This window comes from Rhododendron vialii, chromosome 2a, assembly GCF_030253575.1.
Source record: "Rhododendron vialii isolate Sample 1 chromosome 2a, ASM3025357v1".
NCBI classification, from domain to species: Eukaryota; Viridiplantae; Streptophyta; class Magnoliopsida; order Ericales; family Ericaceae; genus Rhododendron; species Rhododendron vialii.
The window spans coordinates 43,472,928-43,486,973 of NC_080558.1; the positions used below are offsets into that span (position 1 = coordinate 43,472,928).

A 14,046-nucleotide genomic window follows, 5' to 3' on the forward strand; every position below is an offset into this window, starting at 1 on the left:
AATGAGCCTAATATTCTTGCTCGAGCTTGTTATTAACTTAATTATCCAAGCTCGAATTAACCCTTACTGAGCCGAGTCTCAAAATACTTGTGAACGGCTAGCAAAAGAGATGAAGCATAATTCAGGTCCAGCCAGAGAACAATCTTTGAGTTTGTGATCTACGACCTCTTGGACGACATCCGAATCGCCGGAATTTTCCTCCAAAGGAGAAAAAAGGGCTTGTCATTGTTTTCAGTAACCAAAAGCTATAGCAAAGTTACTCACAGCAAAAGAAAAGCCAAACATCAAAAGGCTAAATTGAAAGCATAACTGAACTAACAGTTAAGTTTAAGCCATGAAATTCTCAAACATAGATTACACACAATATAGGAAAATAAAAACAGAACATAGAAAATAGAGATTCCAATCAGAGTTTTGCAACTTTCAACATTTACAGGTTACAAGTAATCGGTGTATGCGATAAGAACAGAGGAAAAAAAGCCCCTTACCAAGATCGCTGCATGAGAGGAACAAGTCGAACTCGTCCACTACTAGAATAGAAGATATACTTTGGGCTTCACTTGTTTTTGTGGTGATGATCCTAGTGGAGATATTGAAGGAACTTGTTCGACATGGTTCCAAATGCCCTGTAAATGTTATCTTAATCAGATAAGAAAGGCAGCCCTAAAATAAGTGCCAATATCAAATGAGAGCATACCTTAGTCACCCGTTTATTCTCTAGTCCTTCTATCAACCAGCATCTCCTTGATCAAATGCAATTCCCTAGCCGCGTCAACAATGGTTACTCGTTCTGCTGGTGATTCCTCAGAACACTCAACTCCGATTTTGAGTATCAGAATCAAACAATCATGTATTTTTCCCCTTTCTGTTTCTGTCCAAGAACTTTGGCCGGCGCCTTCCTCGTTTTCTAAAAGTTTGTGATCAACAATCTCCATCACTCTTTCTGGCAAAGCCATCTTGGAATATCTGTGAATGTTCGTGCCATCTCTAAACATGCCATCTGTGGGACTTTTTCCAGTGAACAACTCAAACAACAGGATTCCATAGCTGTATACATCACCACTGGTAGATGGATCACGTCCCATGCCATATTCTGCAATGTATACACGAAAATTAAGTTCACTCTAGATAATTATAAACCAATATATAAGCGTAGATATACATGTATTACCTGGTGCTGCATATCCAATAGTCCCTATTAAACCAACAGAGTTGGTTTGGCTCTGAGAAAGTTCACTATTCAGATGCAGGAACCTTGCTAATCCAAAATCACCCAAGTGGGCAGTCATGTCACTGTCAAGAAGAACATTGCTTGGCTTGATATCACAATGTATAATTGGTATGTGACAATGATTGTGAAGATAATCCAAAGCAGAAGCCACATCAATAGCTATGCCCAATCGCTGAAGGAGATTCAAACTTCTAGGCTGCTTATCAGCAACACCAGTTTGCCGAAAAACAGGATGCAACCAACTTTCAAGACTCCCATTGTCCATGTACTCATAAATAAGGGCCTTGAAGTCATTACCTCGGAAATCAATACTTGCACAAGCACTTATGATTTTGACGAGGTTTCTGTGCCGGATGTTTTTCAAAGCTTTGCATTCAGTCATAAAACTCTTTGAAGCTCCTTTAATATCTTGGTGGAGTACTTTCACTGCAATAGCTTTCTGATTGCTTGGATGAAGAATTCCTTTGTATACTGAACCAAAGCTTCCTGAACCAATTAAGTTTTCCGGAGAGAAGCCGTTCGTTGCTTTGAGGAGCATTCCATATGAAACATTCCTCTGTGAACCCAGTATAGAAGATGCCACAGAAGGCAGTTGTCTCATCTTTCTAAGCAGACAAAGGATTATGACATTTGATGCCAAAATTATACTCAAAAACCCACATGTTATGACAGCGATTAAGGGTGGACTGAGAGACATTTTATTCTTTCTTTCTTTTCCAGAAGCACATGCTTGGAGCTGTAATGCAGGTATACCCCCACAGAGCTTGTTATTTCCAGAGACTGAAATTGCACTTGCATTTTGGAACACTCCTTGCGACGGTATCTCTCCCTCTAGGTTATTGAAAGAAAGGTTCAAATTCCTCAACAATTTAAAGTTTCCAAAATACCTTGGAATCTTTCCGGAGAGGTTATTATGCGAGAGATCTAATTCATCAATGGCCTTGAGAGACTCCAAAGATTGGGGAATGGATCCTGTAAATAAATTGTTGTCCAAATAGAGGTATTGCAGGCTAATGCAACTACCAAGGCTGCTAGGAATTTTACCAGATAACTTGTTATGCGAAAGATTTAGCTCACCAAGATTTCTCAAGTCACCCACTTCCTGAGGTAGAGGGCCGCTTAGATTGTTTCGAGACAAGTCCAGAGATACTGACAAAGATGAAAGACCTAATATTTCTCGGGGAATGCTGCCACTAAGATTATTGCCATAAAGATTTAGTCCTAACAAATCCTTGCAATTTCCAAGACTTGAAGGTATATTTCCCTGAAAATCATTTTCTTCTAACCAGAGTTGGTTCAAAAGTGATAAATTCCCAATGGAGGAAGGGATTTCCCCAGACAAATTGTTTTTACCAAACCCCATTTCTTGAATTTTATGAAGTCTACCAATAGAGGCCGGAACACTCCCTGTCAATTGGTTCAAGTGCAAATCTAAAGAACTTAAGCCCACGAGATTTCCAATGTTTGCTGGAATATTGCCGTATATCCTATTTCCTGCAACTGATAGTCCCTGAAGTTGGGTTGAGAGGTTGGCCAAGGAGTTCGGCAAAGCACCTCCAAAATTGTTGCTGTCTATGTTGAAATTTCTCAATTTGCTACAGTTGGTCAAAGTGAAGATGAAATTAAGGTCATCGTCACCACCAGTACCTAGACCGCTCTCAGCTAAATTAAGATACCAAAGATTCTTTAGGCTTCCAAAATTAACAGGCACTCCGGGAGAAAGTTGGTTCTGTGCTAAGATGATTACTTCAAACTTTGAAGAATTTGATATGGAAACCGGAATGGATCCACTTAACTGGTTTCGCCAAACGTTAAGCACTTTGATATTGGGCAAAGTAAGGCTCAAATTTTGTGGAAGACTTCCTTCAAGTTGATTTTGGGGTGCCGCAAAAACTTCCAATGAAGAAAGATTATAGAAAGATGAAGGAATCACACCTGATAGATTATTTGAGGAGAATGAAAATTGTGTTAAGTTCTTCAGACTGCCAAGTGAGTAAGGAATACTTCCCTCCAACTTATTCTCTTGTCCTGAGAAAACTTCTAGAGAGGAGAGATTCCCAAAAGAAGGTGGGATTGCTCCTGTTAAATTGTTGGAGCCGATAACTAGTTGCACCAATTTGGACAACGAACCAAGCTCCTCCGGAAGATTTCCATTGAGCTTGTTCCCATATAATCCAAGGCTCCTCAAGTTACTGCAGCGAGAGAGATTCACTGGAATTTGTCCTTCCAACAAATTATTGCTCAAGTTCAGTATTTGCAGCTTGAATAACCAACCCATTTCACCAGGAATTTCACCTCGAAAACTGTTGTTTGAGAGTCTAACAGTTCGGAGGAAACTAAGGTTTCCAATGGAAGGAGATATGGCACCGGCCAAGTTCAAGGAGTCCATAACCAACCCGGTGACTCGCCCATGGCGGCGGCCACATAAGACCCCATTCCAGCGGCAAAAGTGGTGAGAATTGTTCCATGAGCTAGTGATGTTTGTAGGGTCCTGAGTTATTCGGGCCTTGATGGAAACCAAAGCTAACTTGTCTGTGTCATTTCCACTTAGCCCGGCGGAGGCAGAATTGGATTGATGCAACAAAACCATGATGCACATGCCAACCCAGAGGACAGTAATATGATTTACAGAGGAAAGAAATGGTTGGAGGAATAGACTCAAACCCATGACGAAAGTGCAAACAAGAGCTTAACCAATTTGACAGTAAAGATTATCATAATATAAGAATATTGCAGTAACACCTTAACATCATGAAAAGTCTTTCAGTTTACAAGTCTTGTGATTATAGGGGTGACAAATTGAACCCATACCCATTAATCAACCCAAACCTATCCACTAGAAAATAAACCCAACCCAACCCATTTTAATAATTGGGTCATAATGGGTCCAACCCATCTAACCAATTTATTGATTGGGTCTTAATTGGGTCAACTAAAATGATCCAATAAGTCATGAACATAACCCAACCCAAAAAAAGTAGAACAGGTTTGTAATGCTAACAAATGCGTACAAGTTCAATTTGTAATGCTTTTTTACTACTGTTTCCAGTATTAATAGAAAGTTTCGTAAGTCGGGAAAAAGAAGAGGTGAAGGGAATCTTATGCAATCAATGGTTGGGATTGACTGGTAAAAATTGATTTTCAATTCTAATTATCCAAACAGTTATGAAAAATAAAAAATATTGAAAAAAATTATGGACAAAAAAGTTCACAAGAATGCAACCCAAGTTGGCACTCAGAGAGGGTTTTTGTAAACTTATTTTTTTTCTTCGTTTTGCCTGCTTTGTTTGTCTGTTTTGAATTTTAGTTAGATTTCGTTATATTTTTTGGATCAATCATTCACTCGACAAAAAGAGTTAAAAAAGTAAAAAACTTATGACAAAAGCAAAAAAAAAAAAAAAAATCTAAAAACGAAAAAATATCAAACAATTGTCATTTTTTTGTCTAACCACACCAAAGATAGCTTCGACTATCTTTATCGAAACTCATACACATTATACTTACTTTGATTTTTGACCCCCCCTAACCTTAATTATTTTCAAATAATACTCGTAATAATCTGTTTCATTAATTAATACATATTCTTGTCTAATTGTTTAACTAAATAACCCTCTTGAAAAACAGAACTAATTGAGTTTCGGCTTCAATTTTGGTTCAGCGACAAACTGTCAGGTTTCCGAACCTAACTTGCACGAGTGGCACATAAATAAGGGTTAAAACCTGAGACATATATAGCCAAGGATTTAATTATTGGCAGCTATGTAGCGATTCTCCGTCATCCGATATAGTTGCACCCCGTTATTACGGCGCTAGCAAGAATTCACCCCCATAGGTTTATTTCCATGATGAATCGTTTTTCATCCAATTTTTTAGCTCGCTTCCTATATAGTCACTTCAAGCGTTCTAAAAAATTCATGGTAGCTAGCAACATGCAACTCCCGCTACGTATCGGAAAAATTAAGTGTACATGGATAATTTGGTTATTTTAGTAGTGGAGGGATAGTATGGTAATTTTAGTCATTTAAATTTACAGGGGTAATATAGTCATTTTAGTGTACATTGATATTTTAGTCATTTAAATTTACTGGACTGGACTTGGATCTATGAATTTTGCCCTAGACAATGATAACTACGTGATTTAAGGGCTAGTTTCATCAAATAACATGAGCATGAAAAGTCATTGATGCAGCAGAAGGCAAATAAGTCAAGATGGAGTTGAGTTTTGGCAGGAATAAATTTGAGTTTTTGGAGGAACAATTTAGATTTTGGCATTATCAGCTTGGGAAATGATTTTTCCACTTCATTTTTTGTTAACACCACTCACCTGCAAGTGTACAAAAATATACTTGCAGAGAAGTGGCGTTAACAAAAAAGGAAGTGGCAAAATCAGTAGTCTATCAGCTCCGTTATCCGAAACCTAAATGCCAAATGAGTGTTGTACGTAGCACCGTTTGATGGAGAGTATATGGGTTGGTCCTGGAGCACTAATTAATTTTTCATGATGAGGGGCCATACTGGATTATTGAATACAGGAATAATCATAGGTAGTGGACATTTAGTGCTAAAGAGTCACTGTAAAATGGATTGTCATCCTAAGAAAATTAATATATTTATCTAAATTACCGGAGCGAGGTCTAATTCTTAATTTTTAATCGTCGCAATCAAGTGATTTATGGGATGAGGAGAGATTTCCTCTAACTAGGACTGCACAAAAAATCTGGTGAACTGTGAAACTGGTCTAGAACGAATCGATCCGTACATTTTGGATTTTGTCCGTGAATTAATGGTCCGGACACGGATTCAAAAATTAAAAATCCGTGAGATACAGATTAGGTTTGAATTTTTATTTGAAAATCGTGGATTAGCCGAACCAGACCATGAGTTATTTTAAAATAAAAAATATATAATATATGTGTAACATATAGTAAATAATTAATTTTACACATAATTTAGCTTCATTCATATCATTGTAGCTCTAGAAAAGTTTTCTCTCAATCCAATTAGAGAATATGTTTCATATCTTGCCAGTTGCCGTGCTTTAGAGAATGAAAGATCTGTGTTGTTGTTTTTTATTGTAGTACTTTGCTGAAACGTGGAATGGAATTCTTGCTTGGATAGTTGATGTAAGGTGTTTTAGAACATGGAATACTTGCTAAGTGCTTACTGTAATCATCTTTTTAAAATTTTGGAGTATAATCATCTTTTAAATTTTTTGAGTATAGAATCATGTATTTACATGTGATGAAGTATTTGGTTGATGTAATCCGTGGACAAAACCAAAACCGAGCCGCAAGAGTTTTGGTCCGAACACGGATTTTATTTTCAAAAAACCGTGACTCGCGAATTAGGATTGAATTCATAGGAATCCGATCTAATCTGAACCGTGCGCAGCCCTACCTCTAACCTAGGGAGGAGGAAATCCTACAGCCTTTATGATGTGTCAACCGTTGAGGATACCAACTTAAGTAGTCTTATGTGTTTCACGTAACATAACATTTTCACTAACGTCCTCAGTTTCTGTCTTGCATTTTTTATTTTATTTTGACATGGCATTATTTTTCGCTTTTCATGGTCCAAGATTCGTCATTGATCTTGTTTCCTCCATCGTGTGAATCACCGAAAAGCAAATTGCTTTTCCCACCTCCACTGACACACATCCCTCATGGGTCCCATGCAGAAAGTCCAAAATATTCTTCCATTTTAACTAATTTTTATTTTTATTTAATTTCTTAATTTTTTTATCTTATTTATTTAATTCATTTAAGAAATTATTTATTTTTCTCTTTTTCTTTATATCTTTTTTCTCTTTTATTTACTGAATATTTTTTATATATATTTTCTCTTTTATTTATCCAAAATACCCCTCCCTTTTAACTATACTCATTTTTTATTTAATTTCTTAAATCTTTTATCTTATTTATTTAATATTTTTCATGTAATTTATTTCTTTGTTTATCTATTTATCTCTTTCTATCTATTTCTTTTTTTCCTTCAATCTCACTATTGTAATATGCGCACCGATATGAGAAAATTGACATATCTCAAGACTTGATTGGAAAAGGCTGATAATTTTGGGCAGTCTAAAATGTGCTCGGGACAATTACAGTACTGCAAAGATCAGTCAATTTAATTACCGAATTTGGGAAGCCGAAAATGCTGATCTATGTGCCAATTAATAAATATGTCCTATTATTAGTCCAAAAAAAAAAAAAAGACCAGACAGAATGGAACAAAAATGTTGATTCGTGTGCCAAGAATATTTATTTAATATTTTCTATATCTTTTTTCTCTTTTATTTATTTAATATTATTTAAGATCTCCGATTTTTAATCTGGTTGAACTGGTGCGAAGATCTTATTTTTTTTTATCATTTTATCCTAAATAGTCGTAATGAATTTTTGGCTCTAAAGCCTTTCAACGAGTACCCTAAGGCTTCTTATTTAGTTTCAAGGCTCTTTTAGGGCTCATTGAAAGGCCTTAGAATTGAAAATTCATTATGATCATCTAGGATAAAATTATCAAAAAAATAAGATCTTCCCACCTGTTCAACCGGATTGAAAATCCGAACAATTATTTTTTACACCATTTATATATTAAAAAATATAGTTAAAAAATTGAATGTTTTAATTTTCAATCTGTTTGAACCGGTGTAAAGATATTATTTTTCTGATCATTTTATCTTAAATGGTCATAATAGATTTTTGGCTCTAAGGTCTTTCAATGGACACCCTAAGAGAGCCCTGAAACTAAATAAGAAGTCTTAAGGTGCTCGTTGAAAGGTCTTGAAGCCAAAAATTCATTAAGATAATTTAGGATAAAATAATCAAAAAAATAAGATATTCTCATCAGTTCAATCGAAATGAAAATTGAAGCACTTAATTTTTTAATCATATTTTCATGTATTGTTAATATATATTCAATTACAATAAAATAAAATTTCATTTAAATTTATTATTATTGATTAGAAATTTTTTTATTTATTATTCATTGTTAAGATAAATTAATTAACTAATTAAAATTATATAAAGTCAAATTTAATTGAAAATATAATTTGAGTTAACTAAATTAAAATTAAATAAGTAATTAAATAAATAAAGATATAAAATTAAGTAAATAAAAAAAAGAATTTAGTTGGGGGTGGGGGGTATTTCTTTCAAGGGGGTGGGGGTGGGGTCAGGGAGGGGGTGGGGGTGGGGTCAGGGAGGGGAAAAAGTAGCTCTCCACTGAAAATTCTATGGGAATCGACGAGATGTGCACTAGATTGGCATGTAGGGCTCGCTTCCCATACAAATTATTCGAACCGTTCATTAATTTTAAAATATTTTTTCAAGTGGTTTCTGTTAAATTTAACTCAATCGAATAACTACAAGTGTGGTTGATCCAATTTTTCTAAATGAAAAATTGGTACATTTGATCACTCACTTTTGAGTTGATTTTCTACGGGACCATTCAATGAAATATTTAAAAATCAATGAACAATTCGAATTATTTTTCGGTAGACAGCATTGGGTCCCGCTTGCCGATTTGTGCACCATTGATGCACGTCTTGTCGGTTCCCATAGAAGGGTTCTATGAATTATGGTAATCACCGAGTCATGTTCGGATCGAAGTTCAATTTTCCTTTGTGATTGCTGCCCGGCGTGGGAATCATTGTCATCTCTCTCTCGGATTCAAAAGGCATATTACTTCGTCAGCAATGGTGTTGTATAAATCCAAAAGGGTATGGGTACCAGGAAACCCACCCAGGCCCCAACCCATGATGCTGATGTGGTATGGGCCTCACGTCAGTTTTAAGTTTAAAATAATAAAGAAAAAATCCTCTCTTCTTCTTCCACTTCCACGGATTCAACCCCACCCCACGGCTCCACTCCCTCTTCCGACCAAAGACCACCACTCCACCAAACTCCATAGACTCGCACCCCCCGTCCCCCAGACTTCATTCTGCCCACCAGACCGGTGCCCCACAGCGGCAAAGTTATTCGTTCATGGAGATGTTAGTGCTTCTACCGCTTTCCTGCATTTGTATGTAGCATTGTTAGGTACTTTATGGGATTTCACTGGTGATGGAACAAGAACAGGGTGACAAGAACCAGAACTAAACCCATAAAGCTGTAGATGCCCACCTTTATTTTGACATTTCATTAAAAAAATCGGATACAAGTAAGCAACCTCTTCTCTTCAGCTTTTAGATTTGAATCCATGGCACAGTCTCCATTTTTTATTTGGTTTAAGCTTATTTTTCCAAATCTGTGAGTCGGCTCATCTGGTCGGAGTGTTAGATAAAAAATTATTTTGGGGTTTTGTTTATTTTATGATGGGAACTGAAATTGACAAAGAGAGATCCCTTATTGTAAACCTGTGGATCGAGTTAGGTGGTGGAGTGGTGAGCTGTTGGTCGGAAGAAAGAGGGTGGAGGTTGGTTGAATCTGTGGAAGAAGTGGATGTGGAGCATCGGTCCGGCGATCGAAATGAAGTGGGGAGGGGGGAATCTGTGGAGTTTGGTGGTAGAGTGGTGGTCGTTGGTCAGAAGAGAGGATGGAGCCGTGGGAGATGGGTTGGAACTTGTAACCATGGAAGTGGAAGAAGAAGAGAGGGGTTTTTTTTTAAACTTAAAGCTGGCGTGGGGCCCATGCCACATCAGCGTCTTGGGTTGGGGCATGGGTGGGTTTCTTGGTACCTAGATTTAATATTGTAATTTATGGATGAGGTAAACCATTCCCACGCTGACACGTAGTGGGGCAACAAGGATTTCCTCTTGCTTGGGTTGGAGAAAATCTTTCTCCTGAATGATGTGCAATTGAAATGTATGGACCATGAATACAAATTCTCTACTGGGACGAACACAAAATTCTAACGTTGAATGGGTAAATATTGGAGTTAATGTTTTTTTAGGGAAAATGGACTTTTTAATGCTGAAAAGTCACGGTAAAATGGGTTGTCATCCTAAGAAAATTATATATCTGTTTCAACGACCGGAGCGAGGTCTATTCTTAATTCTTAGTCATTGCAATCAAGTGATTTATGGGAATGATGTGCAATTGAAATGCGTGGACCATGAATATAAATTCTTTACTGGGATGAACACAAAATTCTAACTTCTCTGCTGGGATGGGCACAAAATTCTAACCTCTCTACTTCTCTACTGGGATGGACACAAAATTCTAACTTCTCTACTGGGATGTACACAAAATTATTCTAACTTCTCTACTGGGATGGACACAACACAAAATTCTATCTTCTCTATTGGGATGGACACAAAATTCTAATGTTAAACGCGTAAACATTAAATTTTGTTTAGGGAGACAGAATTCTAATTATGAATGGGTAAACATTAAATATTTTTTAGGTCACTTATGATATATAGGAGGTGTCTATTTTGAATGGGTAAACATTAAATGTTTTTTAGGTCACTTATGATATATAGGAGGTGTCAATTTGTACAACACATGTTCAAAAGAATTAACCCAGAAATTATCGTAGATATGTTCGATCATTCTATATAGTGTATACAATTTACAAATCATAGATGTACTAGTGAATGTCCGCGCCTGAAGGCACGGCACAACGCTTTTTAAATAAAACTAAAATGATTACAACACTATTGACTACCCCCACCAACGAAGCTGATTTATACAAGAAGATTTGTTTTCTTAAATTAGGTTCATGCCTGTTCCTGAAATCACGGCTCAAATGATTGCACACACAAATAGACAATGGACTCACGTTCAATATATCAACCCTTGTTGAACAAACCCAACTACGCAAAAAAAAAAAAAAACCAAGCATATTCGTAGGAATTCCCCGTGCTTAAAGTCACAACACGACATAATAGCGAGACTAACAACAACCAAGTAAAAAAAATGGTCCCGCCGCCTCAGATATGAACAACAAAAAAACCGGTCCCATCCTAAAAGGGAAAGGCGGATTGGGAGATGTTGAGAGATGCTGCCAAGCGAGGGTGCTTGGGATCAGTGCTGAGCGGCTAATCAGGTCGTTTATCTTGGCACAGATAACACGGATCTAATCTGAGTGCATAAAATCTTAATCGTCCAATATTGTTCGAATTAAGATCTGAGCCGTCGATTGCCGAGATGAACAGCCGGATCAGCTGCTTGGCACCGCTGCCAAGTGAGTTCAGCTCCTATCCAATTCTGTAATAATTGAAGGATCCTCCAATTTAAACCCTACGACACGATATTCACCACACTAAAAGGCCAAATGTTTGAACACACAGAAAACTCTGTGTTTCTCTTTGCTCCTCCCTTCCCTTCTCACCAAACTATGATATTTTCTAGGCACCTTTTTTTTTTTTGACAAATGATAGGACTAAGGGGTTGTTTGGATGAATAATCCATTTGAAATATTTTTTTTGGTTTTTCATAAATTTTTTTATGAATTATTACTTCGTCATGATGACGAGAGGAATGTAAAAAATAAAAAATTACGATTGAATTCCAAAATTTTCTGAATAAAGACAAAAATAAATCAATTTTTTCGTTTTTATTCAAAAAAAAAAAATAGGTGTGGACCATAATTTTTTTTTTTCTGATTCCTCTCGTCAAGTCGAACTAGTATTCCATAAACATTTGACGTGAAATTAACAAATGCAAAAAAAAATCAATATAGACAAAAAAAAGGCTTGTACTATTTGCATTGTACAAGACTTTTATGCACTGGAGTTTTGGCACCAACAAAAACGGTGTTGGCATTATCACTACCCAAAAAAAGAGAAGCCAATTGGCTTATTTAGCCCAAAGATCCCTAAATTTTGTAAATGATAACCAAGTATTTAACCAATAAATCAGATCGGGCACCCATGCCCTTGGAGGGGGATAGAAGCCACAAAAGATGATTAAACTCTCAAGTACCACAACCGGTACCTCTCACTATTTGATGACCAACACGTACAATGAACCACTCTGTTGACAATTCTCTTCAAAAACTGCACTTCGACCTCTTGAAAGCCCGTCATGGACCGGAGAACATCTGCCACTATAACTCCAACAGTCCAATGCTCCTCCCTATGGTGTTCAAGCATATATCTAAAAACGTGTTAACTATTGACAGTCACATTCTATGACGATCTTGTTAATCCCCAAATCCCTCGCCAACCGAACGCACTTCAAACTAGATACAGTTTGATCCAAAAAAGGCCCACATGTTTGTGGTGCTGTAAAACATATCCAACCAAGGGCAACTTCCTGTGGGTAATCTAACTTTCGAGCAACTATTTCTACCTAGATAATCAATTCTCTCTTTTTCTCCAAACCTTTCTCTTTATATCTATATCTTTATAAAGAGAAAATTCATTTTACTAATTGGAATCAGATTTTTCACCGTAAAAACCATTGACCAAGGAGGCAAGCAAACAAAATTATTAATTGTTGAAAGTAATTTACACAAAATATTAAAAAATAAATACAACCGCTTATCCCATTATATTTACTCATGTCGTTTTGTGCCCGTGCTTTTTCATGTTGTTACCGTGCCCGTGCTTTTTCCGTGCCATTGTCGTGCTCATCCCACGTTTTTCAAAACAACACACCAACCATACCAACCTAGAGTAATTGGTGACACCCTTTCTTCACTGACTTGATTAATGAATTTGGTTTGGAAAGAATACATTCACCAACACATAGAAGATTTGTTTCAGTGGTTGCCACAACCATACACCTTAATCTCGCTTCATTGGAATCTAAATCTCATCATTTTAGGCACAAACGTATAGCAGAGAAGTGCTTAACAAAAAAATAAAATAAAATCTCCTTTTCATAGCACAAGAGTTTTGAACTTGAAAACCATTAAAAATCTGTGCATGAGCATGAACGGTGCCAATACACCAAGTGATAGATCACTTATTCCGAATGCAAGTCGGATTCTTATTGATAAGTACTCTTTTGTTTTGGAAAAAGTAATTGGTTTATTTTATGCTTGTCCTAGAAATTTGTAAAGGCCTAATTTTTTATTATCGCTCCAGCCCTTCGGAAACTCAGGGCCGGCCTTGACGGGCACGTAACGACATGAGTGAATATAATGGGACAAGCAATTATACTGTATTTATTTTTCAGTAATATTTTGCGTAAACTATTTTCAACGATTAATAATTTTATTTTGCTAAGCAAAACAAAAATCTCATTGGTCAATGGTCTTTACTGTGGAAAACCTGATTCCAATATGAATTTCCTGGCGAGTATTTTCGGAGGTTTGGTGGCGGAGTAGAGGCAGAGAATATGGCAGGGGACAGCGGAGGGATGTCGTTAGAGCAGAACTCGACGTGGGCTGTTATTGTAGTATGTTTTGTTTTGATTGCGATTTCCATTATGATGGAACATATAATCCATCTCATCGGCAAGGTATGCACACACATATTCTGTACATAATTTTATACATTTACTCTTATATGTATATATCTTGGAGTTTCAAAATATACTCTTAATTGAGTCAATTCTTGCACCATTTGCGGTGGTTAAAGAGGAAACAAAAGAGAGCCCTCTATAAGGCACTTGAGAATTGAAGGTCAAATCAGGTACACCCAATTGCTAAATTATCATCTCTATCAATTTTGACTATGGTACATCCATAGAAACAAAAACTAACTTTATATTCAACTCTTACCATGCAAAAAACTTATATTTTAATTTCAAACTTAAATATCATCCCCCTCAATTTTGATAAAGTTTTTTTTTTTTTGTAACAATCAACTTTTATTATGATATGAATAAACAATACATAAAATCACACAGAATTGGCATATACTCTGCATTATTTTCCTTTCATATCAATCTAAACACTATTGATTATAATTTAAAATTTTA

General features: G+C 36.3%; 1 protein-coding gene across 2 annotated transcripts; it reads right to left on the reverse strand.

The window, feature by feature from the left end:
* Nucleotides 1–273: 273 nt before the first annotated feature.
* LOC131316150 (probable LRR receptor-like serine/threonine-protein kinase At3g47570) lies at nucleotides 274–4,001 on the reverse strand. 2 transcript variants are annotated; one of them, XM_058345428.1, is made up of 3 exons: nucleotides 1,172–4,001; nucleotides 707–1,093; nucleotides 274–626 (listed from the first exon to the last, which is right to left on the reverse strand). In XM_058345428.1, exons 1-2 carry the CDS (start codon nucleotides 3,897–3,899, stop codon nucleotides 711–713), a joined length of 3,111 nt encoding a protein of 1,036 aa, XP_058201411.1. In that variant the 5' UTR covers nucleotides 3,900–4,001; the 3' UTR covers nucleotides 274–626; nucleotides 707–710. The 2 variants fall into 2 exon arrangements, with proteins under 2 accessions (XP_058201411.1, XP_058201410.1); XM_058345427.1 differs by having other exon boundaries at nucleotides 698–1,093.
* Nucleotides 4,002–14,046: the final 10,045 nt, after the last annotated feature.